Source organism: Pezoporus flaviventris, unplaced genomic scaffold, assembly GCF_033815535.1.
Source record: "Pezoporus flaviventris isolate CSIRO_AGI_PZ_B2104156 unplaced genomic scaffold, CSIRO_AGI_Pfla_v1 ptg000013l, whole genome shotgun sequence".
In the NCBI taxonomy this organism is placed as follows: Eukaryota; Metazoa; Chordata; class Aves; order Psittaciformes; family Psittacidae; genus Pezoporus; species Pezoporus flaviventris.
This window is the reverse complement of record NW_026892561.1, coordinates 18,392,179-18,417,190: the sequence shown is the minus strand read 5'-3', so window position 1 is coordinate 18,417,190 and position 25,012 is coordinate 18,392,179. Positions and strand designations below refer to the sequence as shown.

At 55.1% G+C, this 25,012-nt stretch overlaps 3 protein-coding genes across 3 annotated transcripts in view; 1 reads left to right on the top strand and 2 right to left on the bottom strand.

Annotated features, from left to right (window-relative positions):
* Positions 1 to 25,012, bottom strand: part of LOC133268612 (regulator of G-protein signaling 16-like) — a 427,729-nt gene that overhangs the window by 52,907 nt on the left and 349,810 nt on the right. The window lies entirely within an intron of this gene.
* KIAA1614 (KIAA1614 ortholog) lies at positions 1,208 to 9,749 on the top strand. The gene is made up of 10 exons (XM_061451976.1): positions 1,208 to 1,589; positions 2,262 to 2,885; positions 3,504 to 3,567; positions 4,750 to 4,899; positions 5,545 to 6,794; positions 6,874 to 7,000; positions 7,715 to 7,919; positions 8,383 to 8,495; positions 8,600 to 8,784; positions 9,124 to 9,749. Exons 2-10 carry the CDS (start codon positions 2,267 to 2,269, stop codon positions 9,315 to 9,317), a joined length of 2,907 nt encoding a protein of 968 aa, XP_061307960.1. The 5' UTR covers positions 1,208 to 1,589; positions 2,262 to 2,266; the 3' UTR covers positions 9,318 to 9,749.
* Positions 11,648 to 24,951, bottom strand: STX6 (syntaxin 6). Its single transcript, XM_061451975.1, has 8 exons — positions 24,893 to 24,951; positions 22,434 to 22,614; positions 21,760 to 21,843; positions 19,949 to 20,011; positions 17,693 to 17,815; positions 16,307 to 16,413; positions 14,584 to 14,678; positions 11,648 to 12,968 (listed from the first exon to the last, which is right to left on the bottom strand). The coding sequence occupies exons 1-8, from the start codon at positions 24,925 to 24,927 to the stop codon at positions 12,892 to 12,894; spliced, it is 765 nt and encodes a 254-aa protein (XP_061307959.1). The 5' UTR covers positions 24,928 to 24,951; the 3' UTR covers positions 11,648 to 12,891.

Genomic DNA, 25,012 nt, shown 5'->3' with positions numbered 1-25,012 from the left:
GCAATCAGTCTTCTTCCAGAAGAGAGCCCAGCTCCTTAAAATCACTCTAAGCCTGTTGTTGGTCACGCCAGCCGCTTCCCAGGGTTTAATCCTGTCCGCAGGCCCCTGCCTGGCTGGTGGCAGGAGCCTGGGTTTGGCACCTCACTGCGCAGTTTATTCCCAGCTTGGTGGGGACAACATCTCCCAGGTGTGTTTCACCTCCCCATCCCAGGCAGGGGAGCAGGGATCCCTCTCTGTCACAGAGGTAAGGATGGGTCCTGGCATTGCAGGGGAGGTTGGGCTTCAGGGTGGGGGTATGGGGTGAAGAGGGTCTCCCTACTCTGAGCTCTTCCACCCAAACCTGCCAGCAGTCCCCTCCTGCCTGGGAGCAGCTGGGGGAGGTCTGTCCCCTATGGGGAAGGAGTCATCTCTGCTGCCGGTCAGCCCAGGTGTGAGGAAGCATGGCCAGCCCCTGGGGGGGAAGCCCTTGGGCTCAGTTATGGCTGTGATGGGGGCCCTGGGACCACTGTAGTGGTGGTGAATATTTTAGGAAGATAAAAATAATTTCTTGCTGCTCATGCTGGTGGGAGCCAGTGTGGCCAGAGCCGGGAGGATTAAAACAATTTCATAATCCTGGTGATTTCATCGGGATTATGAAACCAATCACAAATATCAAAAGCTGCAGCTTAAAGCGGCAGCCGGAGCGGGACCAGGGTGCCCATGTCCCCCGCAGCACCCCTCATGTCCCCCAGGGACGACAGTCCCAGCACCTCCAGGTAAGCGATGTCCACACAGGACCCCCATCCTGTGGGATGAGCTCTGTGGGGTCTCAGGGGAGGTGGGCAGGGGAGTGCATGGGGAGTAGTGGGTAGTTCCTCAGGGTGCACGTTGCACGATGGGTTTAGGGGTGTGGATGGGTGGACCAAGCTTGACTCTCACCATCCTCATGCCTGAAGTTGCCTGGTTAGCCCTGGCTTGTGGCGGGGTCCAGGCAGGATTTGGCCTCTGGGAGAGCTGGAAAATTTAGCACATCTGCAGGCGTGCACGATGGTCACAGGAGGGTGCCAGCTGGAGGCTGTTAGAGAAAACTCCCGCTCCTGGGGAAAGCCTCCCTCATCCTCCTGGCGTCTCCAGCCCCCCCGGCCGGCTCAGGCAGCTGGCCTGTCCCTCCCCGCTCGCCTCGCAAACCCGCAGCCCAGACAAAGGACATTCCAGAGGCGGCCCAAGGCAGCCGCGCTTCCTCCGTCCTGCCGGGTTGGGTTCCCCCGACACGCTGCACATGGCCACGGTGGCGCTGGCCTTCGGGACCACCCGCCAGCGGCGTGGGGACACGCTTCGGGCTGTGTGCCCTGGCGTGGGGGGCGCCCTTCGGGGGCGCGCTGCGAGGGAGGAGGAGGAGGAGGAGGAGGCTCGGTGGGGAGGCAGGGCCAGGAGCGGCCCCACAGCCCAGCCAAGCGGCTGAGCGCGGCTCCGGGAAGGGGCCGCGATTTGCTGGTTTGTCTTTTTTTTTTTTTTTTTTTTTCTTTTTAATTTTTTCCCCTCCCCTGCTTCCTTCCCCTCTTCCGCCTTCTTCTCCCGCTTCCCAGCCCTCTCTCGATGCTGCTCCGGGGGTAAGGACAGCCCTCGCCTCCCGCCCGCAGCCCTATCCCACCGCTGCTCTGCCCTGGGGCATCAAGGGGCTGTGGTGAGCCCGGGGGCAATGGGGCCGGGGTGGGTGTCCTGGGGATGCTCCTGCCACGGGGGAGGCTCCTCCAGGGGCACCAGCGGGGACGGGATGCTCCCAATGGGGTGCAGGGGGGCAGCAGCAACAGGGTGCCACCGGGACTGTGAGGCCAGTGCAGGACGGGTGACACGTGTGACCCTGGGGGCCGGTGTCTGTCTGGTGACACCTTTGGTGAGTTGCAGCCGCGAGGGATTTCTGTTCAGGGGAGTTTTGGGGCCCTGATTTGACTCGGAAGAGAGAGAATTCCCTGCAGGGCATCTTGCTGGTGCCCCAGGGCACCAAAACAGCCTGCGTAGACACAGGCGCTCCCGCTTGGAGGAACCACGGCTCCCCCATTCCCCCATTTCTGAGCGATGCTTGTACGCTGTCAGTGCTCTGGGAGGGTGGGTTTGCCCTGTCGGGCTGTGCCACAGTGGCACCGCATACATTTGCCCCCTGGGCACAGGCATCACTATGTCTGCTGTCCCCAGAGCCTCAGGCAGGCAGGAGTTACGCTCTTGGGAGAAGGGTTGTGAGGGCGGCGCAGGGGCTCACCCCTCCCGCGGTGTTCTCCCCGCAGGGCGCATGGAGGGGGGCTCTCCTGCTGAAACGCGGCGGGGTCCGCGGCCCCCCAAGCCGCACAGCCAGAGCAGCAGCCGAACCTCTGCCCTGTTGGAGCACCCCGAGGCCTCCCGCGGGCCCCACGCCATCCTGGAGAGCAAGGTGAAGGCGCTGAAGGAGAAGCGGGGGGGCGGCCGCCCGGGGACCCCCGCGGCTGCGGCCGAGCGCCCCTGCCCCAAGAAGCCCCGTCCCCGTCGGGGGAAGCCGGGAGCAGATGCGGCAGCAGTGGAGCCGCGGGCTCAGCTCCGCACCTACCTGACGGATGGGCTGCTGGACGGGGAGCCTGCGACTGTCAGCACCTCGGCACCCCGCGCTGGCACCCCGGGGCTCTGGCGGGTGCCGGCACCCAGAGATGTGCCAGGAGGCACCGAGCTCCCCCAGGCTGAGAGCAGTGGGACCCGGGGCTCTGCCTCCCCCCACGAGGGACATCCCCTGGGAGAAGAGGCACGAACCCCACTGCGGGACCGGGGGGGTCCGCCTGTGTCCCCCACCATGGCCAAGGGCTGGGAGAGGCTCTCGCTGGCAGAGCGTGTGGAGAGGAACCGGCGGCTGCTGCAGGAGGTGCTGGGCCTGGATGCCCCTGGTCTGTATGCTGGGCAGGTGGCGGCTGTCTCGGTAGAACTAGGGGGAGTGGAAAGGAAAAGCTTTGGGGTGAAGCAGGGCCCTTGGTGCTGTCCTCCAACATCCTACGGTGTGGGCACAGCTCAGTGCTGGTTCACACCCCAGTGCTGCCCAGTCCCCTGTGGGTGTTGTGTCCCCGTCACCGACAGCTGTGGGAGATGCTCACAAACAGCATGGGGTGCTTCTTCCCATGGATGTTCTGGGTGCTGCTCGTCCCCTTTGACACTTTGGTGAGGAATTTCACTGCTGAAAACAAACAAAAAAACCGCTTTCTGGGGCACTTGAGGTCTGCAGGCATCATCTTCCCTTTGCAGGCTGCCACCAGAAGAGGGAATTAATTTCTCCCTAGAAAACATCTGTCTCAATGACCCTGTGGGCACACCCTATGCTGGGTGCTATTGCCCCATGTCCCACTCCCCTGGAGTCTCTCCAGAGCCAAGCAGCTGGGGTAGCCCCCAAAAGGGTGTTTTTTAGGATGGACTGAGTGGTGAGGCTGGGGATAGGGCGCTGTTATGGAGAGGGACCAGGGTGGGGGCTGCAGCCCAGCCAAGCTGATGCCTTTCCCTGTCCTCCATTTCAGAGGTGCCAGTGAGCGATGGGGACTGGGACTCGGGGGTCTCACTGCAGGACATCGAGGGCTGCAGGTAGGTCAGGCCCAGTGTGGCAGAGCTGGACATCGCCCTCTTTCCTGTAGTGCTGGGGCTTGGCAGGGCTCTGGGGGGAGCTGAGGCAGCACCCCCTGCTGTGGCAGCCAGCGGGGGGAGTGTGGATGGGCTCCAGCGATGCTTTGGTGTTAGAGGGGCAGGAGGGGCAGGCCAAGCCAGGTGTCCATGTGGTGGTTGGGCACAAGGGGTCCCTGTCAGGACCCCAGACTGGGAAGGGAGCTGGGGAAGAGGAGGGGACAGAAACTTGCTCCAGGTGCTTAAGAGGATCCAGGCGGCAGGCATGTGTAATCTTGTAGGACCTGATAAACCTTAGAGGTATGGACTAAAAATACCTAGGTGGGACTGGCAGGTGAGCTGGGCAGCAGCATGTTGGCTGGGGAGCAGGGATGGGGGCTTGGGGGCTGCATGGGGGGAAGCAAGTGAGTGAGGAAGACCCCCATATTTTGTGGTTAATGGTTCTGCTCCCTTCCTTGGTTAGGGTTGATCAGTGGTGGCTGGGTGCAAGGCAGAGCTGGGGATGCTGCACTCCCAAGGAGCAGGGCAGCCAAACCCCAGGTGGAAAGCTGGTTCCCCCATGGTGCTGCATAGGAGGCTTTCTGTGGTGGCTGGTGTACTCCCATCCTGCTGCCACAAAGAGGTTGAGGCCATGCTCCCCAAAGCAACTGCCTGAGCTGATTATTTTAATCAGGGGATTAGGGCCATGGCCAGCAGGGAAGGCAGTGCTGGAGTTGATGGATCCCTGGCGGGGCCAGGGGGGTGCAAAGGAACCCCCCTGCAAGGAAAAGAAGGCAGCAAAGCATCTGGGTGAGGTCGTCCCAAACCTACCTCAGTTCACATTGTGGGATTTACACCGGCAGGGATTGGAGGCAGTGCCTGCCTCAGTTTCCCCATTCGTATCTGGGATGCTGGTGATGCAAAGTGCTGCCTTGGCTGAGCCCTTCCCCAGAGCATCACTGGTGCAGGGTGCTACCCCCTTCTTCCCGCCTGGCACTCGGGCTACAGGGGTTCCTGCCCTGCTGTCCCCCAGCATGGCCGCCAGCCCTCCCATGAGCGGAAGCCAGGCCCCGCTTTCTCTGGTCAGAGCAGCCGCGTCGTCACTGTTAAACCAGGTCTAATCCCTGTTATTTTTTCCTAATCCCGCTCCCCACTGCGGGGCTGCAGGGCCTTTGTCCCTGGGCAGGAGCTCGAGCTGAGCCCGCGGCACGAGCAGGCCAAACAGCTGCTGCAGCGTGCCCGCATGAAGGCTCGAACGAACCCCCTCCGCGCCAGCCACGACATCTTCCTCCTCTCTTCTGCCATCCCACACCACAGGTCGGTGCCAGCCTTGCATCCTTCCCACCCCCACCCCCTGTGCCGTGGTGCTCCTGGGATGCGTTTGGGTTTGGTGTATGTGCAGAGCCAGGGTTCGATCTGCTGCAAACGTATGTGCAGCCTCATACCCTTGCGTGGCCAGCTCTCTGCTTGCAGGAGCATCCCCCTGCCAGGCACGTGTGAAGCGTTTGTAGCGTGGTGTCTGGGGGTGTTTAACTGTGCGTGCTGATATCGTGGGGGGCATTAAGGGTATGCTCCTGGCTGGCTGGGAGGACCGGTTTCCCAGTGATGAGGAGCTCGGTGCTGGAAGGTTGTACCAGAGCCAGTGGCTTGCCATGTGTCTGCCAGGTCATGTACAGTTCAGTGTTCCTGGACTGATTAACCATGCACTTCGGGGCAGAGGAGAGGTGATGGAGGTCGAGCTGCGGCAGCTGGGTGTTGCCACAGCCTCTCATGAATTCAGCTTCAGGCAGCCTGGGCAGAGGGCTGGGGAGGAGCAGGGCTGTACACTGTGATGGGGCATCAGGTGGATTTTCCTCCTGTCCCATGTTCTGCCCTGTGTTTTCCCCCTCCTGCCCTACTTACCCAAAGGAACTGGGCAGCCCTTGCAGCTTGTCTATGCCCATCTGTCTGTCCCCGTGTCAGGGAGCCCAGTGGGAGGCCGAGCACTGCCCCACATGATGTCGGGAGCCTGAGCGACTCATCGAGCGGGGAGTCGAGCTGTGGGCAGCCGCGGCAGCCGCGGGGGCCCTCCCCATCCCGTGTGCGCTTCGAGGATGAGTCGGCCCGCGACGCCGAGGTGCGGTACCTGGAGCGGCTGCAGCTGCGGCACCGGCGGGCGCTGGGCTCGGCGCTCTCCTCACCAGAGCCGTCCGGCAGCAGGCAGCCAGGGGACGGGTCCGGACAGCCCAAAGCCTGGAGCAGTGACCTCGCAGCTGGGGACAAGTGCAGCGCCTGTGGCTCCTTCATCAGAGCTGCCGCCGCTCGCGGCATGGACATGCCAACAGCCACCAGCAAGGCTGAAAGTAGCCCTGCAGCACAAGGAAGCATCTCAGGGGATAGCAGGGGACTGAACGCTGCCCAGCCAGAGCCCAAAACCAGGGTTCTGGGCCCCCGGGGGTCACCACTGTGGATTCTCCCTTCCCGGCAGCGCATCCACACCGAGAAGATCAAGGAGACCTATATCGGGGATGTCACTTACATCGACGAGGTGGACTCGGCCCTGGAGAGCACAGACACCTCTGATGGCTGCCGGACGGATAGCGAGGAGGCAGGACCCCGCAGCCCCCACCTGCAGGGACACCAGGGCCCCCATGCTCGTGGGCACAGGACCCCCTGTGCCACCCCACAGCCGGAGGCGTGGACTGAGAAGGAGACATGTGCAGCCAGTGGTGGTCCCTGTGCAGAGGGTGACTCTTCAAGTGGTGCCACAAGCCGGACGGGGGCTGTTTGCCCCCTGCCACTGGGGAGATCCAGCAGCCAGGAGGACAGAGACCCCTATTGTCATCCGGGGAGCAGCAATGGGATGGGAAACACCGCTCACACCCTGCAGCAGCCCTGCAAGCCCCTGGAGCCCTCCTTGCGGCCAGGGGCTGGCACCAGCATGCCAGGTAGCCATGTCCCCGCTCCCCCTCACACCAAGAAGGCCTGCTCCCAGGTGCCTTGCAGGAAAGCCCTCTTCTCTGGTGGCCTCCGCCGAGCATTGAGCCAAGGAGCCCGGGGCCTGGAGCCTGATGCTGGAAGCACTGTGTCCTCCCAGCCTGGAGGCACGGTGAGGCCAGGGGAGCGTCGGGGTTCCTGCAGCCCCAGGTGGCTCCCGGGGAGCCCTCTCCGTGCCTTGTCCACCAACAACTGCAACAACACCCATGGGCAGGACCCTCTGGAGACAGGCAGAGGTAAGACACCCACACACGGGGATGCCTGGGGGGGGGTCTCTGATGAAGCAGGGATGTGACTGGCTTGCTGTGGTTGCAGGGGCACCGTCACATCCCACTGCCAGCCCCATCACCCCTGTGCCCCAGGAGGCTTCTCATTCCCTTGGGGAAGCAGCTGGGAATCTGGGATCGCAGCAGCAGTGCCCAGGCAGGAGCACAGCACATGGGTGAGTGAGAGCGAGGGGCTGCTCACAGCCTGCACTGCACGGTGGCTGCTGCATCCCTGAGCATCCCTCCTTGGCACAGCAAGGTGCTGCCAGGCGGAGCTCCCAAAGGCTTCCTGGTGGGACTCTACCTCTCAGCACCAAAACCCTCCCAGAACCCACAATGTGAGGTGACAGTTTTGCATGTGTGCTCAAATGGGTTTGTGGGAGCTGTGTTTCACGCTGCATCTGGCTCCACCGGGGGTGTTGCAGCAGATGTGACTTGTGGGCAAATGTGGGTGACCTTGGAGGTGTTTAGCCCAGTGCCAGGTCCTTCCCTTTTGGGGAAAATTGGCTGCTAAATGCTGCCAGCCCCGGGCTGCCTTGGGGCTCACTAAACATGATCCTGCTGGACTCAGCCTGGCAGTAGGGTTTGGAGGCAGCACTTGGTCCTTCAAGCCCCTTGGCAGGATGCATTCCCTTCAGGCAGAGACTAGGGGAGTTAATGGTGGTAAACTGCTGAAATTTTGGGGAAGATGTTAGGCATCCTGGCTTGTGAAACCTGCCCTTGTGCAAGCTGAGTTACTGCTGCAGGGAGGTGGCAGCACCCCAGTCTCACCACGGTGCAGCTCTCAAGGCTGCAGTGGCGGGTGCAGGATGTGCCCCCAGCCCTGAAACACCCGCTGGCCTTGCTCCCCCCGTGTACAGGGTAGATGACAGTCACCCCTCTCCATCCAGGGAGCCGGGGCAGCCAGTGAGCCGCAAGGGGAGCAGCACTTCGGCATCAGGGCTGAAGAAGCTCCTGTGCAGCCTCAGCCAGAGCACGAAGCAGCGCCTGGGCCGCTTCCGCTGCTACAGCATGGAGCAGCTCCCGGCCCCCGGCAGCACCGCCCCAGATGGGTCCAGCATGAAGAAGTCACCCTCCCTGCAGTCCCTGCAGCTGGTGAGCTTGAAACATCAGCCCATGTCAGGGGTATCTGCAGGGAGCCGAGGGGTCCCACAGGAGAAGAGGTGCTGGACTGGGCTGAAGCATTCCTGAGCCATTGCTTTATGGTCCCACAGGAAGAACTGGGGGGGGGGGTGGTGGCATGGTCCATCCCAAACTTGGGAGTTTGAAAAGCCTGCAGCCAAATGAGGAATGGAAGGGGGAGGGAGCGAGCATGGGAGGGTGGAAAAGCAGCTTTGGGGAGGGGAGATAGGGTAATTTGGTTTAGGGTCATGGCTACAGTGAGATGCATCCTCAGGAAGCTGGCTTATCTCTCCTCAGCAGTGGACGCAGGGGGTGGGGGGGAAGGTGTAAGAAAGATGTGCTGTTAGCCCCTGCTCCCTCTGCATGTTGGTGCATGATGGGCTGCAGCGCTGCACAGCTTTTGCTGTCCCCATCTCAATCAGGTGCTTTTCTCCAGGTGTCACCCTTCCATCAGCCCCAAAACGCCGCCTCTGTTCAGAGCCTGCACCCACTCCTGGGCAAGGCACCCCGTGCCAGTGCCTACCTCCTGCCCCAGACCACGGCTGACAGGTAGGATGGGGCTCTGCGCATCTGCTGTTTCGGGGTGCTCAGACACATGCACTGGCTCGGTGCAGCCAGGGCCCGCGCTCACCCCATCTCCCCTCTCCCCGCAGGAAGCGGGGCTCAGGGCCACGGCGCTCGCTGAGCGTGGAGGACATTGGGGTGCCCGGCCGGCTGCGTGCAGTGGGGCGTGTGGTGGAGGTCTACCCTGATGGCACCAGCCAGCTGGAGCTGCAGCGACCCCCCCAGGGCGCCTTCGGGTTCTGTGTCACCTCTGGGCATGGCCGGCCTGACAAAGGTATGGTGGGGTCATCCCAAAGCTTCACCCAAACCCTAGGGGAGGCCTGGCATGGCCCCTCCACAGTGGCTCTTCTCCCTTCACAGGAGCAAGCCTGGGGACAGGTACAAAGGGCTGCTCCGTCCCTGCTGAGCCCCAAAGGGGTGATGGTGGATGGGGGGATACTGCCACATGTGTGGCTTTCTGCACACAGTCGCACATGTCCATCAGCCCTTGGCTTGGGGGACACAGCCTGTCCGAAAAGCCATTTACAGTATTTATGACTGGGGAGCCCTACGGGGCACAGCTCCAGCCACGGGGTGCAGGGTGGGGGCTCACCTGTCCCATCCCTCTCCGTAGGTGTCTACGTGCAGGAGATGGTGGACGCCAGCACAGCCAAGCTGTACGCGGGGCTCCTGGGTGTGGGGGATGAGATTCTGCAGGTCAATGGGGCAGCCGTTTCGGGGCTGGGGTTGGCCCGCATCCGTGAGCTGCTGCTCCAGGCGGACACGCTGTCGCTCCGTGTGCTCAGGCACCGCCCAGCACCCCGGTAGCCCCAGCACAGCTCCTGGGAAGCCTGGTGGGAGGAGGATGACATCCCACCGATGGGACGTTGCAGGCTGGCACAGAGTGGACCAAACCACCCTGCAGCACCAGGACCTGCCCTGCTCCGCTGCAACACTTGCTCCCCACTGTGGTGGAGGTCCCCTCCCTGGGAGACAAAGTGGGACCAAGGACTCCCCGGTGTCCAGCATCTTGAGGAGCTGCCCCAGCTGTGGGGACAAAGGACACCCCAGCCCCACCATCAAGCCAGGCTAGGTCCGGCCTGCTGGGCATTGGGGTGGCCAGAATGGCAATGCCCCACCTCTGTGACCCCGGAAGATACAGGGCTCCCTGCCAGTGCTAAATACCTGCCCGCATGGGATGGTGGGTTTAAATTATTTCACACTGCTGGAAACATTAAAATATGTACATATATGTAATAACGCATCAGGGTGCCCTTGGCTTACGGGAGGCTGGGGTGATGCTTACTGGTGCGGGCTGGCCGGGGGGGCCTCAGGGCTGGGGTTGTTTGGCTCTTGATGGGTGCAGGGGGGGAGCGTGTGGGTGCTTTCCCATGAGGCTGAGACACCCCTCTGCCTTGGGCCACTGTAATTACAGTGGGCTTCACTGTGTAAACCCAGGGTTCTGAACACGTCTTGGCATGCCCCACAGCCTCAGGACAGAGTGAGCCTGGATGCTGTAATCTACAAGCCAGGAGAAGCAATTGGGCCTACGGACCTGTTCAGTCTGTGGGGTGAGGAAATGGCGACGGGGGTAAGAGGGGCTCCCTGGGCTAATGCTCTGCAGGGAACTGTGCTGGGGGGTGAGTGTACTCCCCGCAGCGCTATTCCCAGCCAGCCTGTGTTTTGTGAGATCCTGCACCTCCGGACCGTGTGGAGGTGCTGGAGGGCCCTAAGCGGGCGTGGGGGGGGGGGCTCAGCCACCTGCACTGCTCCTTGAGCTGAGCAAAGCCCCTTCCACGCCCTGATGAGCAGCACTGTGGGCTAGGAGCACGGGGTGACGGTTCTCTTCCTGTGTGTGCTGCTGGGACAGCACTGAGAACATGCTTGCAAGTATTCATAGCTAAAGGGGGGGTCCGCACTCCTGCTGCCTGTCTGGGGTTTGGTTTTTTTCCAGCCACAGTGGGGAAAACTTGCAGGGTGGCACCAGGGTGTCTGCGCACCGACAGGCCTCTGCAGCAGATGCCGGCCCAGCAAGTGCAGGAACCAGCAATGGCTGCCCTGTGCATGCTGGTGCCCCACATGTGGGCAGCATCTGCCAGCAGCTACCTGGTGCCGGGAGAGCCCCCACTCCAGCTTGTTCCTGAGCAAGGGCCACTGCGAGAAGGGACAGTGATCTTTGCTGCTGCTCAGTGTGGCACAGCAGCAGCGAGTTTATTTAGTGTTAAAGGGAGCAGCACCACCACCAACAAAGAAAGCTGATGTACACAGAAAAGGGACTGAAGGCTGTTCGGTGGCTCATGGCTATGGCAGCAGCTGGGCCAACCTCCAGCACTGCGCCAGACTAAAGAAGGCGCAGTCCCTGCATGGAGCATCAGCTGTTTCTGAAGGATGCAAAACCATGCTGAAAATAACATCAAAGGTGTGCAAATACTGGCCAACAGCAAACCCCATTCTCTGGTTAGACTCACACTCCTGGGAACCTGCTCTTGGAGAGGTATTAAGCCCAAGGAGCCATGCAGATGCTGGTATAGCTAGCCCTGGAAAGGAGACCCCACATATTTCTTGTAATGACACCAAAAGAAATGAGGTTCTCCACAAGGACAAAGAGCAACTGCTGAAACCATTAGTGCGGGCTGCTGCTCGGGGCACATGTGCATTGATGAGGAAAGCACCCACCCAGGTGTGCGGTAGGGCAGATCCATCTCAGACCCCCTTATCCCAGTCTGGCGGCTGTAGAAGGCACAGCGCTGCTGGCCATCAGCACCTAGCACCTGTGGCAGGGCAGGAGCATCACACAACTGCTAGAAGGGAGCAACAAACGCGGTGGGGAGAAGTGTTCAGTCCAGGCTAAGCATCTCAGAGGTAAGGCTGTCTGGTGGTGAGCTTACCACTCCAGGAGGATGATTTCCAGGGCCGAGTTGCAATTTCAGCAGAAGTATTAGCACCAGCACCAATTAACTTCCTCCCCCAGCCCCATCTGAAAGCCAGATGAGAGGTGTAAAGCCAGCCTGGCCTGAGTCTTTTGGTGTTTGCGAGTTAAATATCGCTTTTGTTTTTCTGAAGTCACCCCATAAACTGCAATTAGTGTTAGCAGTGTAACCCCCTGGCTGCATTTCTCCCCTGTGATACTGCCAGGGTGAGCTTTATTCACCACATGCTGGTATCAACCACCTGGCTGACTTTTAATTCACTGTACAAGGGAGACAACTAGGCTATCCAACACTGCTGAGACAACTCAAAGTTAACAGGACTGGGAAGTAATACAGGAATGTGACCTAGCTTTAAATCTCCTGCCTTTTAGTTGCTCACAATGGAGGTGTCAAAAAAAAGCAGTTGGGAAAATTAAGACATCCTATTTACAAGTTCATATGCACTCGAAGTACATAATGGAGCCTCATTCCTCTGACAATGCATGTTGTGCACCCGCAGAGAATATGGGGCTTGAACGGTCATCAAAAACATCTTTAAAGTTTTTGGTTTTTCCTTAAAAAAAATAAGTTATTTTAGACCTGACAAATCACTTGCCAAAGGGAAGCAGCTGTTAAACAGAAGCAGTTATACAAGGGCAAAGAAAGCATCAGTCAATGAGCTTTAGAGGCTTGTATAACGAAGCAGGCAATTTTAAAAGCTTTAAGAAATTCACTCTCTGGCTAACGGTTGTTTGCCAGCTTTCAGTGTGCAGCAACCCAAGTTTAAAGCTCTGGGGTTTCTCATCGCACCCAGCCAGCCGATGGCAGGACAGGACAGGACACCCTATGGCTCACCTGCATGCAAGCTTCTGCCAAGCGGTGGTGGATGTGAGCTCAGCTGGAGACTCACTGTGGTACCTCGGCAGCAGATCAGCAGCACTGAGCCAGCCCATGGGAGGAAGGCAGTGTGGGGCAGTGGGAGTTCAGCCAGGGCTCCCCTCACTCACCAGGGCTGCACGGACTTCCACACCACCACTCCTCCCAGTAATGCCTTTGGCTGGCAAGCACTGGAGGCTGGCAATGCAGTTTGTAATGCTCAGTGAATCAACTAATTCCTCCCCGCTCCTGTCCTCCCCAGGGCTTGCTGCTCTGTGTTCGCATCCGACCACAGGCGGCTTGGGAGTGCTGCAACCGGCTCCTACCTGCACGAGGTGAAAGGGTAAGGGGTCAAGTCCCCCTCCAGCTGCCTGGGTCCAGACCTGAAGGTCAGGTCCAGATCACACTGCACTGGGGGAGGAGGCAGCTCCAGTCCTGCACCCCTTCTCCCCAGGTCCCGGTGAGACACCAGCAGAGCCAAACCATGGTCCTCAGAGGAGAATGTTGAGAGCCGGGGTCAGGTATCTCTGCGTGCGGACGGAAACGGTGAGAGTTTCATTTCCCTGTGACACCGGGCCGAGGGGGCAGGGAGGGGGCATCCCAGGAAGTTCAGTCCATCACAGGACAAAAAGCAGGATGAGCACCACCAGCAGGATGACGAAGAGGACAACAATTGCACACCACTGCCGTCGATCTGGAAGGAAAAGGACGTGTCAGTCTTCCTGCTTTAACAGGGAAGGAAAACTGGGGGAGAGCTTTTCTTTGCTCGACTACTAGGAGCCCAGTTTAAGCTTAAGGAAGCCTGAAAAAAACAAAGCAGCAGCTCCTTTGGCTACGGGGTGACAGTGTTTCTCCTCCAGGACACATCTGTTTTCAGGGACAGCTGTGGGAATTTTGAGGCTTCTCCCCAGCCAAGTTCAAACAGATTTAATAAGCTGGTTCAAAGGCAATCAGGAAGAATAATCAGAAAACTGCTGTTTGTTGCTGCTCATTCTTGGAATAACCTAGTTGTTGGAGGAACAAGAAGGGGTCTGGTGAAAGCTGCCCCAAAAGAGCTCTGCCAGGAAGAGCCTATGGCGGCTCCCTGGAGGAGAGTGCCAGGAATGAGGTTTCCCATGGACATCTTCACACCTTGCTGGCCTTGTGCATGCTCTGCAGAAGCTCAAAGCTGCATTGCCTCTAAGAGCTACTCTGTCTATGGCCACATCTGCATGCCAGAGAGAAAGCCCCTGCGAGACAATGGTGCAGCAGTGGGGACAGGGCTGCTGCCACCCCCAACTTCAGGGCACAGCAGGGAAGAACCCTCCTGGTCAGCCCCAACACATACAATGCCTGGGATAGCAGAAACGCTCATTCACAATTCTCAGGAACACTCCAATGCCAAAGCATTTTTCCCAGAGGAATGGAGAGATATGCAAGGCTTGCCAGCAGTCATGCTGCCACTGGGCTTACTGGTGATCCAAAGTGCACTGTCAGCACTCCAAACGGTCTCTGTAGGACCGTATTTCCACAACCTCAGAAATCCCCTGTCCAGCCTAATCTTGCAGAGCAGGAACGCTTCTCCTCCTGCCTCGCTGCTGCCTCCACATGCTACCCCAGCACCCAGGGGAGAGGGGTGACAGAGGAGGCGGCCACAGGCGCAGCACCAGCACTCAGAGCAGTGAGCTGGCGGCAGGGGACTTCCCGGCAGGCATGCCGGGCTTCCTGTTTGTTCTGCCCGCGGCGCCCTGCCAGCCCACCGGCTTCAGGCACAGCCTTATAAGGACTTTCTCGTGAGTTCAGCCTCTCCCGGTGCAGAAGTCGCCTTTTTCCTCCACCAGCTGAGTGATATATCTGACTGACAACAGGCCTGCAGCCCGAGGGCACCAGCAGCCTGAGGGCAGGTGGGATTTGGGAAGGGGCTTGCTGCAGGCGTTTGGTGCTGGGAAAGCCACACACGGTGGTGTTTTTATGGCACCTTGAAAGCTTTTGTTCCACAGGCAGCCCGGGAAACTGCAGCAGAGCAGGAGGCTGCAGAGCTTCCCCTCCAACCATCCAGAGGGGATTTTCCCACTGCAGCGGTAGCAGCATAAATAGAAGGGCATCTGTAAAGGAAACAAAGGCTAAGAACAGCCTGCAGAGTAGAGTCTGGGCAGGAGCGGCTGCAGGCCTTGAAAGTCTTCCCCCTTTTGCAAGCAGTGAGAGCTGGTCCCTCCCATCTGCTCGGTTCTGGGATGGCTGTCAGCGGGGGGGAGCACATAGCATCCCACCGAAGATCTGAGAGCTTGTCTCTCCCTTCCCAAGATTGGATCCCACTTCCCAGGATTTACCACTTGTCATGTGAGACACTTTGGCGAGCTTCTTCATGACATTATCAAGCCGTGACTGAGTGCTGTCTAATTCATGGGAGAAGTCATCCAGCATCCTATGGACAGAGAAGCATGACATTCGTCAGCACGTGGCACGTCCCATTGAGATTTCTCAGCATGCTTACACACTGGTCAGAAGTCTTGATGTGATCAGTGCATCACACCTTGGCAGAGAAAATGAACGTGGCCTGGTCTCCTGAAAGCACCCAAAAGGGGGGAAAAACCTGCTGAAGCAGCTGGTCTGCTGCGGAGTGGGAAGTCATTTGGGACTCCTGTCAGACTGGTCTCCCTGCATGTCCACAGCTGAGCTCTAGGCACCCCTGCAAGGTGAGGAATGGGGTTTCTCATCTTTTCATGGGAAAAGTCTCATTTATAGTCTGTGATTAGCAGACACCAGTTAGACAGATCTAGGTGCCAGCTTGGACTTGAAATCTCTTTTCTTGTTCAGAGCTTGTAGTTAAAGCAAAAATCTTGTTTCAGTCATGTATCAAGCAGGAATGAAAATCGTAATTGCTTTTAAGGTGCTTTCTAAGCTCTGCATGGAAGTTACCCCTCTACTTCCTCCATACTAAGACTGTAATGAATCTGAAAGCCTTCCTGAAGCCATGCTTTGCCAATGCCAAGCACCTATTTGAAAAGATCACATCCAGAATCAAGATACCAATCCAACAGTCTCCAGCCAGCAGGACTTTAAAGCTTAATACATTTAAAAGGAGAGCATCCTTCAATTGGAATTCTAAGGCATTGTTAAACCTTCTTTCAGTGGGGAAAGAGTTGTAAAAAAACTCATTGCAGTAGTCATCTGCTACTGTCTAGCAAGTACTGATGGCTTATGCAGTGATCTGGAAGCAGACACACCATACTGATCTGCTTCCTGAGAGCAGGAGAGTCTCATGCTGCAAGGCTTCATCAGGAGGTGCATTTAAAGTTCCTCCTCTCCATCAAACAAGACATCACTTCACAAGGGGCATAGCCTTCCAGACTCCTATCAGCCAAACAATGAGGGTTTTCAGGCATGAACCCTTCAAGCCCCTTTGGAAGTGGTAGCTGTCAGCCTGCATAACTGGAAACTTTATGCACTTGTTTGCAAAGGACAGGAATGGTGAAAAAAAATCTAATTTATATGTAAATGATAGATGCAAATTACCCTGTGAGCTACCCTTTACCCTTTAGCGTGGGTGAGGGATATTTTTAGCTTTAACTATGAATAGCAGCTCTGTGCTGCATGTTTCAGAGTGGCAAGGCAGAGCTGAAAGCTCCTGGGTCAAGCAGTTATCCAGGGGCAACAAAAAAAGCCCATGGAGTAGTAAAGTGCCCAGTATTCCCATTATACAGTACCTCCCTCCCTCCCTCCCTCATCTTTTCAGCAGTGCTGGCTGCCTGAAGCCAAGGAGCCGTGTGTTTTAGGGGGAGTATGCAGAAAGGAGAGAGAAGGAAAAGCAAACTGGCAGCTAAGCCTGCCCTAGGTGCAGACTTTCAAAATGAACAAGGCTGCAGCTGGATCCTTGCAGGCTGCAGTAACAAATGCTTTCCACTGCCAAAAATTGAAGGCCAGCTAGGAGAGGCTGCCTGAGGGACTAGTAAATTCAATACCGTAACAGGGACAGAGATGTGAGTGTGAGAACCTCCAGCTGTGTTGCAGCCAGCCCCATACTGGGTTTTTGGTGCTGCTTCTGACACTTACACTGCTTGCTCCTCCAGTTCCCCGCCAATGCGCTGGGACATGTTCTTCAGCACTCCAATGCTGCCAGAGACCAGCTCCAACTGCTCATCCTGCTGCTCCACAATCAACTGGGGCCAAAGAGAAAGGAAACAGGCAATTATAAGTATGCTGCATTAGGCAGTTGGGTCGGAGCCAGCTGATCTGCTGGACACTCACTGCTCAGCCAACATCAGCTGCAGAGCCTGGGTACAGATCTAAGCCACAAGGAATGAGGACCACACTCTGAAGAAATGCTGGAGAAGTGACAGCCATAGGAAAGCCTCCCCAGCATGGCATTCCTGTGGCACAGCAGGCTGCAGTTTCTTGACACCCCTGCAAATCCAGCCTCAGCTCACCTATGCCCTTGCTGTTCCCTGCTGCACCCACCACTAAAGAGACTCTTGAAAGCCACAGGGACTGGTCACCAAAACTTCCGCAAGCCCCCCTGCTCATAGCAGGTATGGGAAATGCAACCTGAAACAGGCTGCAGCTAACATGGGGTTAATGTGAGTAAAAGGCTTTTGCAGCTTCTACAGCTAAAAATAGCAAGCCTGGCTCTGAATGTGCCAAAGGAATAGGTCTGCTAATGTTTTAAGTCACTTTCAGGGAGCTGTCACACTGAGGATTAGATTTACCCTAGTTACCTATTTCTGAATCTATTTATCTTCCCAGAGTCACTAGGTAAAACTCGTCTGAGAGCTGGGGTGGCAGTGTGGGTCAGGAGCTTTAGGAGAGTTTGCCACCCTGGAGAAGCTGCCTGTTTGAAGGCCTGTATTTGGGTGGGCTGCTGCACGCTGCCTGGCACTTCCACAGGCAAACTCCTCCGGTGTCGGGAAGTCCCTCACCAGGGGCTCTCGCAAAGCCCTCACACAGGCTTTCTCACAAATCTCATGTTGACAAAGGCAGGAAAAGGAAGCAGACACATGCTCCTGCTCCCAGCCCGTTCTGATGAAGATGCACACAAACAACAGCAAACATCAGCTCATTTTTTAACACAGGGAAGTTGTGTAAGAGAAACAGGCTCTTTTCTGTTTGCAGTATTTCTACTCTTCCAAGGATTTCAGCAATCCTTGCAGTGTTAAAGCTTAGTGAGCTACATCTTCCAGATCATGTTGATTGCCTTCGGTACAGAGCAGAAGACTCAAGCTTCAAGGCTTAAAAACTCTGCACCAAGATGTATCCAAAGCTGCGATGTACAGGAAACGCATGCACAGCTATGTGCTGCAAGCAAAGAGGAGGGCTATCAGGCGCCTGGTTCCAGACCAGCCAGGGACTTGATTTTTTTGGCTCTCTCAGCCCATACCTCATCCCCACAGCACCCATTTGGCAAGCAAAGCTATTTAATCTGTGTGGTGCCAGCTGCCATACCTGTTGTTGAGCTTGCTGCTCTTCAATGAAGTGTGAATTTGCTAATTGCAGGTCCCGGTCCAGACGGCTGTATTTGTCAGGTCCAGTGCTCCAACTCTGACTCCCACTTTCTCCCAGGAGTGCCTAAACAGATGCATAGAGCCCTTAGCAACATCCTTGTGTCTGCTCACAGTCTGTCTACAGGGTGTAGTGGGAAGGCAGACAGGGCAATACTTCTGTACACATGCATACAGCATCATTTTCCTCTTGCTCTATCACTACTCAGCCAGAGTGCTGTCACAACTAAAACAACACAATGCCAAAATGGCAGCCTGAGAAGTCTCTGCAGCCTGATTATTGAAGATATGCCTCTCCAGCAACAGGAGACCCCGAATACGATTGAGAGACGATGCACACAGGAGGTATGCACAGTACAAAGGACTAGCAAAGGTCTGCTCAAGAGACAGCACTGTGTGCTAGGACACATAAGCTGGGAAGTATCCAGATATATTGTGTTAAAAGATGTATAGCTTGAACTGAACACTGTGATACCAGTGACAGAGGTATAAGAGGGTCTGAATAAAGTACTTAACCAGTTAAGCTGAGTGTAAAATACTGCAATATATAACCACAGCAGTGTTGAATGCTCATGTTCTTTGATTCGGGCTACCTGTGCTAGGAAAGACTTAGTTTTCCAGCCAAGTCTGGTGCCTGGAAGGGGTGTAACATAAGGAGAAGATGCTAGAGAATGAATGTGGCCCACAGGTGAGGAGCTACACCCTGCATCACTACAATGGGGTAGGGAGCTCTGCCCATCAGCATGGAGGCAAGCCCAACTTGTAATGAGACAGTCTTACAGCTTCTGGACAGGAAGAGATGACCAAGTATTTGTGAAGAACAGCAAGACATCACTAGGCTGCTCTGGCAGGCTAAAACCAAGACTGTCTCTACGGTTCATTTGCCTTACAAAGTTCAAGAGTGGTAATGAAAGCTGATGGACCAACAGCGCAGGAAGCAAACGGGACATATGGCTTTGCCCTGAGACACTGAACAAGCTCCTGGTTCTCTTCAGTTCGTGGCAAGCGTAGCTACCACTTATTTAAAATGGTGCACTAGTTTTGCTGCAGAAGGGCCTGTTTGGCATCCTTAGCCCATAAGGGTCAAATCACCACGAGCTAGTCTTTCAGACACAGAGGCACATTGAAGAGCAGCTGCAGTCCAGCTCAGCACAGGCTTCACGGTCTGGAGGAAAGGCGAGGAGCTGGGGAAAGGGGAGGAAGACGGCAAGGGGAAGTCAGTTTTCCTGACCAGATGTCACCACATAAGCTGAGCCATATGGTCTCCTGCAGCTAGCAGGAACTTTGCACAAAGGAAAGCAGCAAAATGCAGAGACAGCTACAGACTTGTTTGAGCAAGAGTGTAAGGGATTTTGCTTCTTTGTGTTTAGCAAGCACATCAACTAACCCTGTAACAAGCTCAAGAATTAGCTCTGTACTTCAGTAGCTTGTTGCAGTTTGTCATTTTTTGCCACAAGTTACTTGTATGAAGTGCGCACCAATTTTACTAAGGCAGCTCTGGAAGTCAGCTCCGAGATCTCCTTACAGGCTCCCTGTCAACCAGGAAGGAGCACAAGCTGCACCTATTTCTATTCCTTAGATTATATTTGCAGACACTGCAACTCCTTGAGCTTTTTCCATCTGTTTACATGGCTAACCATTATGACAGGCAGCTGTGTGAAATGATATTGCAGCATCTTGGATCCTAAATACAGCAGAGCGCAGGATTACATTCGCTGACATGGATTCTGAGTCTGCGCCCCTAAGGAGGGATATTCCCCTTTCCACCGGATGATGCAACACTGACAGTTGTACACAAACAGATCTAAGACAGCGACAGATGGTGAATGCTGACTTTCTGCTTTGAGAGACAGACCTGGAAGAGGCAGCAACATGCCTGCAAGACCAGCTCGCTCAGGTCAGAAAAACACACAGTTCAAACACACAGCTTTGCTATAGCATGCAAGCCCCTTCCCAGAACAAAGGCTTTTAAGGGGATGAACTACAGACAGGATATATCTTGTAATTACAGCTTTTATACAGTTTTAATCAATGCTATACACTTTACCTTACAACATGGAGCCTTGGAGTAAGTGAAAATAGAAGTTTCCCCTAACACATACCTTAAGACAACGGCTGCTAGAGCTGATAAATCCTCCTCATTCCTTAAAGCATCAAACAGCCACTGTGTTCACTTAACTTGCCTTTTTCCGTTTCTCACCTGCCTGTTTCTTCTTTCAGCCAGTGCTTGTATGGAGGAGTTTGACATCTGATCCTTCATTTCCTGTTTGTTCAACAAAAGATGTAGTATGTGAGCATTGGATTTGAGGTGACAGGCAGTTTCACAGTGCAAAAGGGCTGTCTATATCCAGGAAGGCTATTTTAGAGGCAGTGAGGGAAGGGAGATTTTCTTTGAAAATGTAAAATTTTGAAAATTCTAGAAAAAAATGCAGAAAGCTTCATTGCAGTTCATCATTTTACTAATACTACAATCAAGAGCAATGAGATATTTTGAAAATACTAAATTTTGCTACTTTTTTTGCTCCGCTACAGCCAGAAACACTTTTATTTGTATAATATTAAACTAACGTTCCCATTGATAGACTGTAAGGAAGAATCATGTTCTTCAAGATTTTGGGAGCCTGTAACCCCCTGCACTTTACTCCCAGTCACATCTGGGTTTCTACTGCATAGGACAAGATAGATTTCCTGTCCTGTGGCCATCCTCTCTGACTACGCATGTTTTCTCCTCTATCAGTTTTGCTGCCGAGTACCTGGAAAGATCACTAGCTACAGAAGGCTCCCCATTATAACAGTCTAGTTTTAATAGGACAGATTAGCAAGTAGTCAATATGATCTAGTAGAGGTTGACTCACCAGAATTCTGATGTCACCAGGACATTTAGGTATGTTTTACTGTTCAGAGGCATGTAATACATCACTTAAGAGCACTGAATCCCACTCAATTCCTTTCACCCGCTGCTGTGCACCATGTATTACCCCACGGAAACTGGAAGTCAGCTGCATAATGCCTCTAACGAATCTCATTTAACAATAAGAGACGCTGCTCCAAAACCCATTAGCCAGCAGTCTTCAGCCAGAAAAAGAGGACCATAGGGTGGGCTTGCATGATCTTGTCTGTTTAGGAGTGGACTACACTGAGGGCAAAGCAGTCAGTACATGCCTGCTACATGGGGCGAGTGTGGTTTAGCTATCAGTTCCCAGGCAGCAAGCCTTAGGAATTGCATTCAGATCACAGGACTGCAGGTAGAGTAACAAGCTTTCCACCAGCCACAGCAATGCATTTTGTGAAATAGGAACATCAGACTCATGAGAGGCAGCAGAAACTGAGCTATGCTAGTGTAGCTATTAATAGGAAGAAAACTTCCCAACTAGCAGCTTGTTACCAGGCAGTGATGCTTTCAGGAAGATGTTCCTTCTCTATTTGTTACCACCAAGTTGTTAAAATCTTCCTTTTGCTTCTGAAGTGTGAACTTAAACTAAAAACCCTGATCTTTCTTGAGTTAAAAATAAATCTAGTGGTTGTTTGGACTGTGTTGTAGAGGTAGGAAACTGAAGTCACCACGTCAGTAATGCTAGGCTTTAACCATCTGTCAGTGTTCAAAGTGGACTCTGTTTTGAAAAATAGTGCTACATAAGCACAGGACAGTTGTGATTTCCTTCAACTCTGAAGGGAGGCTCCAGCCTCTCCTGCATCACAGAAGGTCTTTATTCTTCCTCTCCAGTTACTATAGGTTCAGGCTTACTGTTGTAAGAGTTGTGAAGACTTACAAGAGGTAGCAGCAGCAACAAAGGAGGATATGCTCCAAACCCATATGGGCAGCCCCAGGAGGGAGCACAAGGGGAAGAGAATGAAGCCTGAGAGAGAGCAGGTATCAGGTTTATTCTCTGCTCTCCAGTTCATCGGGGAAATGACCACAAGACTTCCTTTATTTAACCACCTAATCACTCCCCCTGCCTTCCTTCCTCAAGCTACCTCCTCATGCTCCCACCCCAAGGCCACGTTCCTTACCCTGACCACCTGCCGTGTGCTCGTGATGAAGGCTTTCCTGATACCCAGCTCCGTCGCATCGAGGTTGAATTTCCGTGGGTTTGCCTCAACAATGCGTAGGCAGCGAGTCAAGGAGTCCCCATTAGCTGCTGTCTTGGGTATGCACACAGGCACACAAACCCACAGGGTGCCTCAGTGGGGGCCTACCAAGCAGCCACTGTGCTGTGCCTTTTCCCAAAATTGTATTTGCAAAGTATGGAACACTGGAGGAAAAAGCAGGCATGGCAGGAACGTACTGTGCAGTACATGCACCAGTGTGAGGTTTCTCTCCTCCGTTTTTCTTGGTTCTCTGATTCTGCACAGTGCTTTCAGGAGTGTTCAGATGAACACAAGGGAAAAGGAGTATTTCTGGAAGCCAGCCTAGAGTATGACTGACTACACAGAAATCCAAATTCATACAACACAATAGGCTTTCTAGAACAAAGCCTTAAAATATACCTTGTCAAAAGGAAAAGGAAAATCCTTTTGCTGCAGATGTTTGCCTTAATTTCTCATTTGCAGTTTGAGAAAAGCCAACATAAATGCAAAATTCTATCCCAAACAGTCCTTTCTGCAAAAAGTAACTACTGGCAAGCACTGGTACTTGGCTATTTAGTACAACCCAGGAACCACATCCCACCTCTCCAAAGAACCACAGAAAGGATATTAATTGTTTCATCCAAGTCTTCCAGGTCCCACTCGATGCTCCGCAGGTTGTTCCTGAGCTCATTAGTGGTCCAGTCGATTTCTTCTCTTGTGGCAATGGAGGGATCTTGCAAGAGCTCTGTCCACCTCTGGAAAAGCCCCTGGGCAGTATTCACAGCTTTCTGCACCTCCCTGCAGCCAAGGTGATTAAAGAGAAGTGAAGGGATTACCATCAGTTCCTCTGCAGCAGTCACAGCCCCATGTCCAACTGCTCAGGGAAGCACAGCTTTCTCTCCAACACTTTTTAGCTTATTTTGTGAAGTAAGGATTTGCCCTACCTACTGGACAATCCCATCTCTTGTTGCAGCACCAACTTACATGTCAGCTATTAATGAAGGGACATATTTCTTTAGAGGAGGTTTCTGTCGAGTATCACACAGGCAAGTCAGGGCAGTGTCTGAACAAGGCAGCTCTTTGGCAATTAATGTTCTGTATTCCTCTCAACAGCTTTCCTCTGGAGACTCCTGACTACCTATGTAAGATCCCCTAGGGCACACAAAATTAGAGGAACTGTCCCCACAGTACCAGCTAGGCAGACTGTTGAGTGCAGCACTGTTTATTTTAATTCAGCATTTAAAAAATACACAGCTCTACTACACTGGCTTAGGGAACACAAGTCTTTTCTGCTGCTCTAAGCTTTTTGGAGATGAGTGTGTTCACAGCTTTGCTGACAGCACTGAATGCTGCTTTGATGATTTGGGGCAAATGGGTCTGTAAGTTTGGGTCACAGTCCATCAGTGTGGTTATCTGTATTTACAAACTCTGCAGTCCTGAGCTGTGAACTGCTCCCCTACATTGACAAGAACCCAGGATGAGGGATGCAGACAAGACCAGACTTTGCTGGTGTGAAAACTGGCCACCACAAGCTCAAGAGCTTACACACAGCATCTATGTAAGATGCTGGTGGTTCATCCCCAGTGAAGAAAAGCAGGTTATCAGTAGGGGAAGCCCAGAAACAGATGACCCGAGACTGCACTCTGCAGCTCTCTACACCATGACCTGAAGTATGCAACCATGCTAAGCTGCAGTCTCTCGGCACCCTGATGAGTGTCCCTTCTTGTCTCGCAGGCCTACAGTTCCAAGTCCGCCACATCTAGTGCCCTAAAGGCAGCAGCCCACACTGAGGATCTGTCAAGCTTTGTTCCCTTCACTACTTGCTAGAAAAAGTTTGGGGGTATTTTTTTTGTTTGGGTTTGTTTTGGTTTTTTCATTTGAGCATACCTGGAGAGGTTCCCACAAAAGGAATTCAAAGTAGAGCTGGACGTCCTCTGATGGGAGAAACACCAGGAAAGCAAACTAAATGCAACGCTGGTGGTTCCACCACCACCCCCAGCCCCTTCGACCTGCTGGGTAATAATTAACACTGGGAGCGGCAGCACACCCCTCTCCCCTCCCAGCCCTTCCCCGCATGGCACGGGAACCTCTCCGAAAAGTTTGACAAGAAATTTGCTCCCCACCCATGGCGACTTGTATTTTTTCCCCCTTTGCACCAGTTCAACCTGGCAGATTGATTCACTTTCCCTGGCTGCACCAGCACCCCTTCCCACACCTCTTATGCTCATACGGCTTTCCCCGCTGCTCCTCAACAAGCACCTCTGCTGCTCTTGAGTGCTGTTTCACCGTGACATGGGGTAGGAGACCCACCTGCAGCAGAAGCTGAAGGTGGCCCCAAGGTAGTTTTAGAGACTGAGGTGCTTTCAACCTATTAATTTCCTTCTGCGCTGACCACCTTTATGGTGGTCACCTTTGCGGTCAAGGCAGGTTTGCGTTTGCCTGTGTTCAGGCGCTTCCCTGCTTGCTTTTTCTCATGGCCACTGTCCATACTGCAGTTTGTTTCACAACTTGGTCCCCTCGCCTCTCCATCCTCCAACCCGTACACCGCGGCCCTCGGCTTTGGGGGATGCCATCCACAAGCCGCCCGCCCTGCTCTGAGCGCTGCAGGGCAGCATTTCCCAAGTCTCTGCCACCTCCCTCCGACGGGGACATCCGGGCACGCTGTCCCCAAGCTGGCGCTCCGAGACGGGACCGCACCTGCAGCCACGGCCGCGCTGCACCTCCCGCTTTACCCGGGGGTGCATCTACAGAGTTCGGGCGTCGCCGGCGCCGAGAGCGGGAAGCGCTTCGTGCGGGGAAGCCCGGGAACGGCCCGGCACCTGCCCGGCACAGAGCCTCGTCCCGGGGCCTTCCGCGCCCGGCCTCCGACGTCGAGCAACCCAGCGGGGCCGCGGCCGAGCCCGGGGCCGCCCCAGACGCAAAGGGGGGTGTCGGGAACGCCATTTTCCCCCGTCCCGGTCGCCTCCAGAGACCCCCGGACGCCGCTCAGCCCTCACTCCCTAGGGCGGCTACGCCCAACCCCGGCCGCGCCCAGCGCCCTGCCCGTGGCCGGGTGTCCCCGAGGCTCGCCGCTCACCCCTTCACCACGAAGAAGGGGTCCTCCATCGACATGGCGCCGCCGCCGCGCGCCCCAGCCGCAGCACGCCACCGCGCCACGCCCCCTTCGCCGGGCCACGCACGCCCCTGCCGTCACGAG

Coding starts and splice junctions, on each gene's coding strand:
- STX6 (XM_061451975.1), bottom strand. CDS start 24,927: ATGTCGATGGAGGACCCCTTCTTCGTGGTGAAGGG. Junction 21,844..22,433: donor AAACAATTAATATCCTTTCT/GTGGTTCTTTGG, acceptor CGCATTGTTGAG/GCAAACCCACGGAAATTCAA. Junction 16,414..17,692: donor AGCAGCAAGCTCAACAACAG/GTATGGCAGCTG, acceptor CTTTGGCCCCAG/TTGATTGTGGAGCAGCAGGA.
- KIAA1614 (XM_061451976.1), top strand. CDS start 2,267: ATGGAGGGGGGCTCTCCTGCTGAAACGCGGCGGGGTCCGCGGCCCCCC. Junction 3,568..4,749: donor CAGGACATCGAGGGCTGCAG/GTAGGTCAGGCC, acceptor GCGGGGCTGCAG/GGCCTTTGTCCCTGGGCAGG. Junction 6,795..6,873: donor CCCTCTGGAGACAGGCAGAG/GTAAGACACCCA, acceptor CTGTGGTTGCAG/GGGCACCGTCACATCCCACT.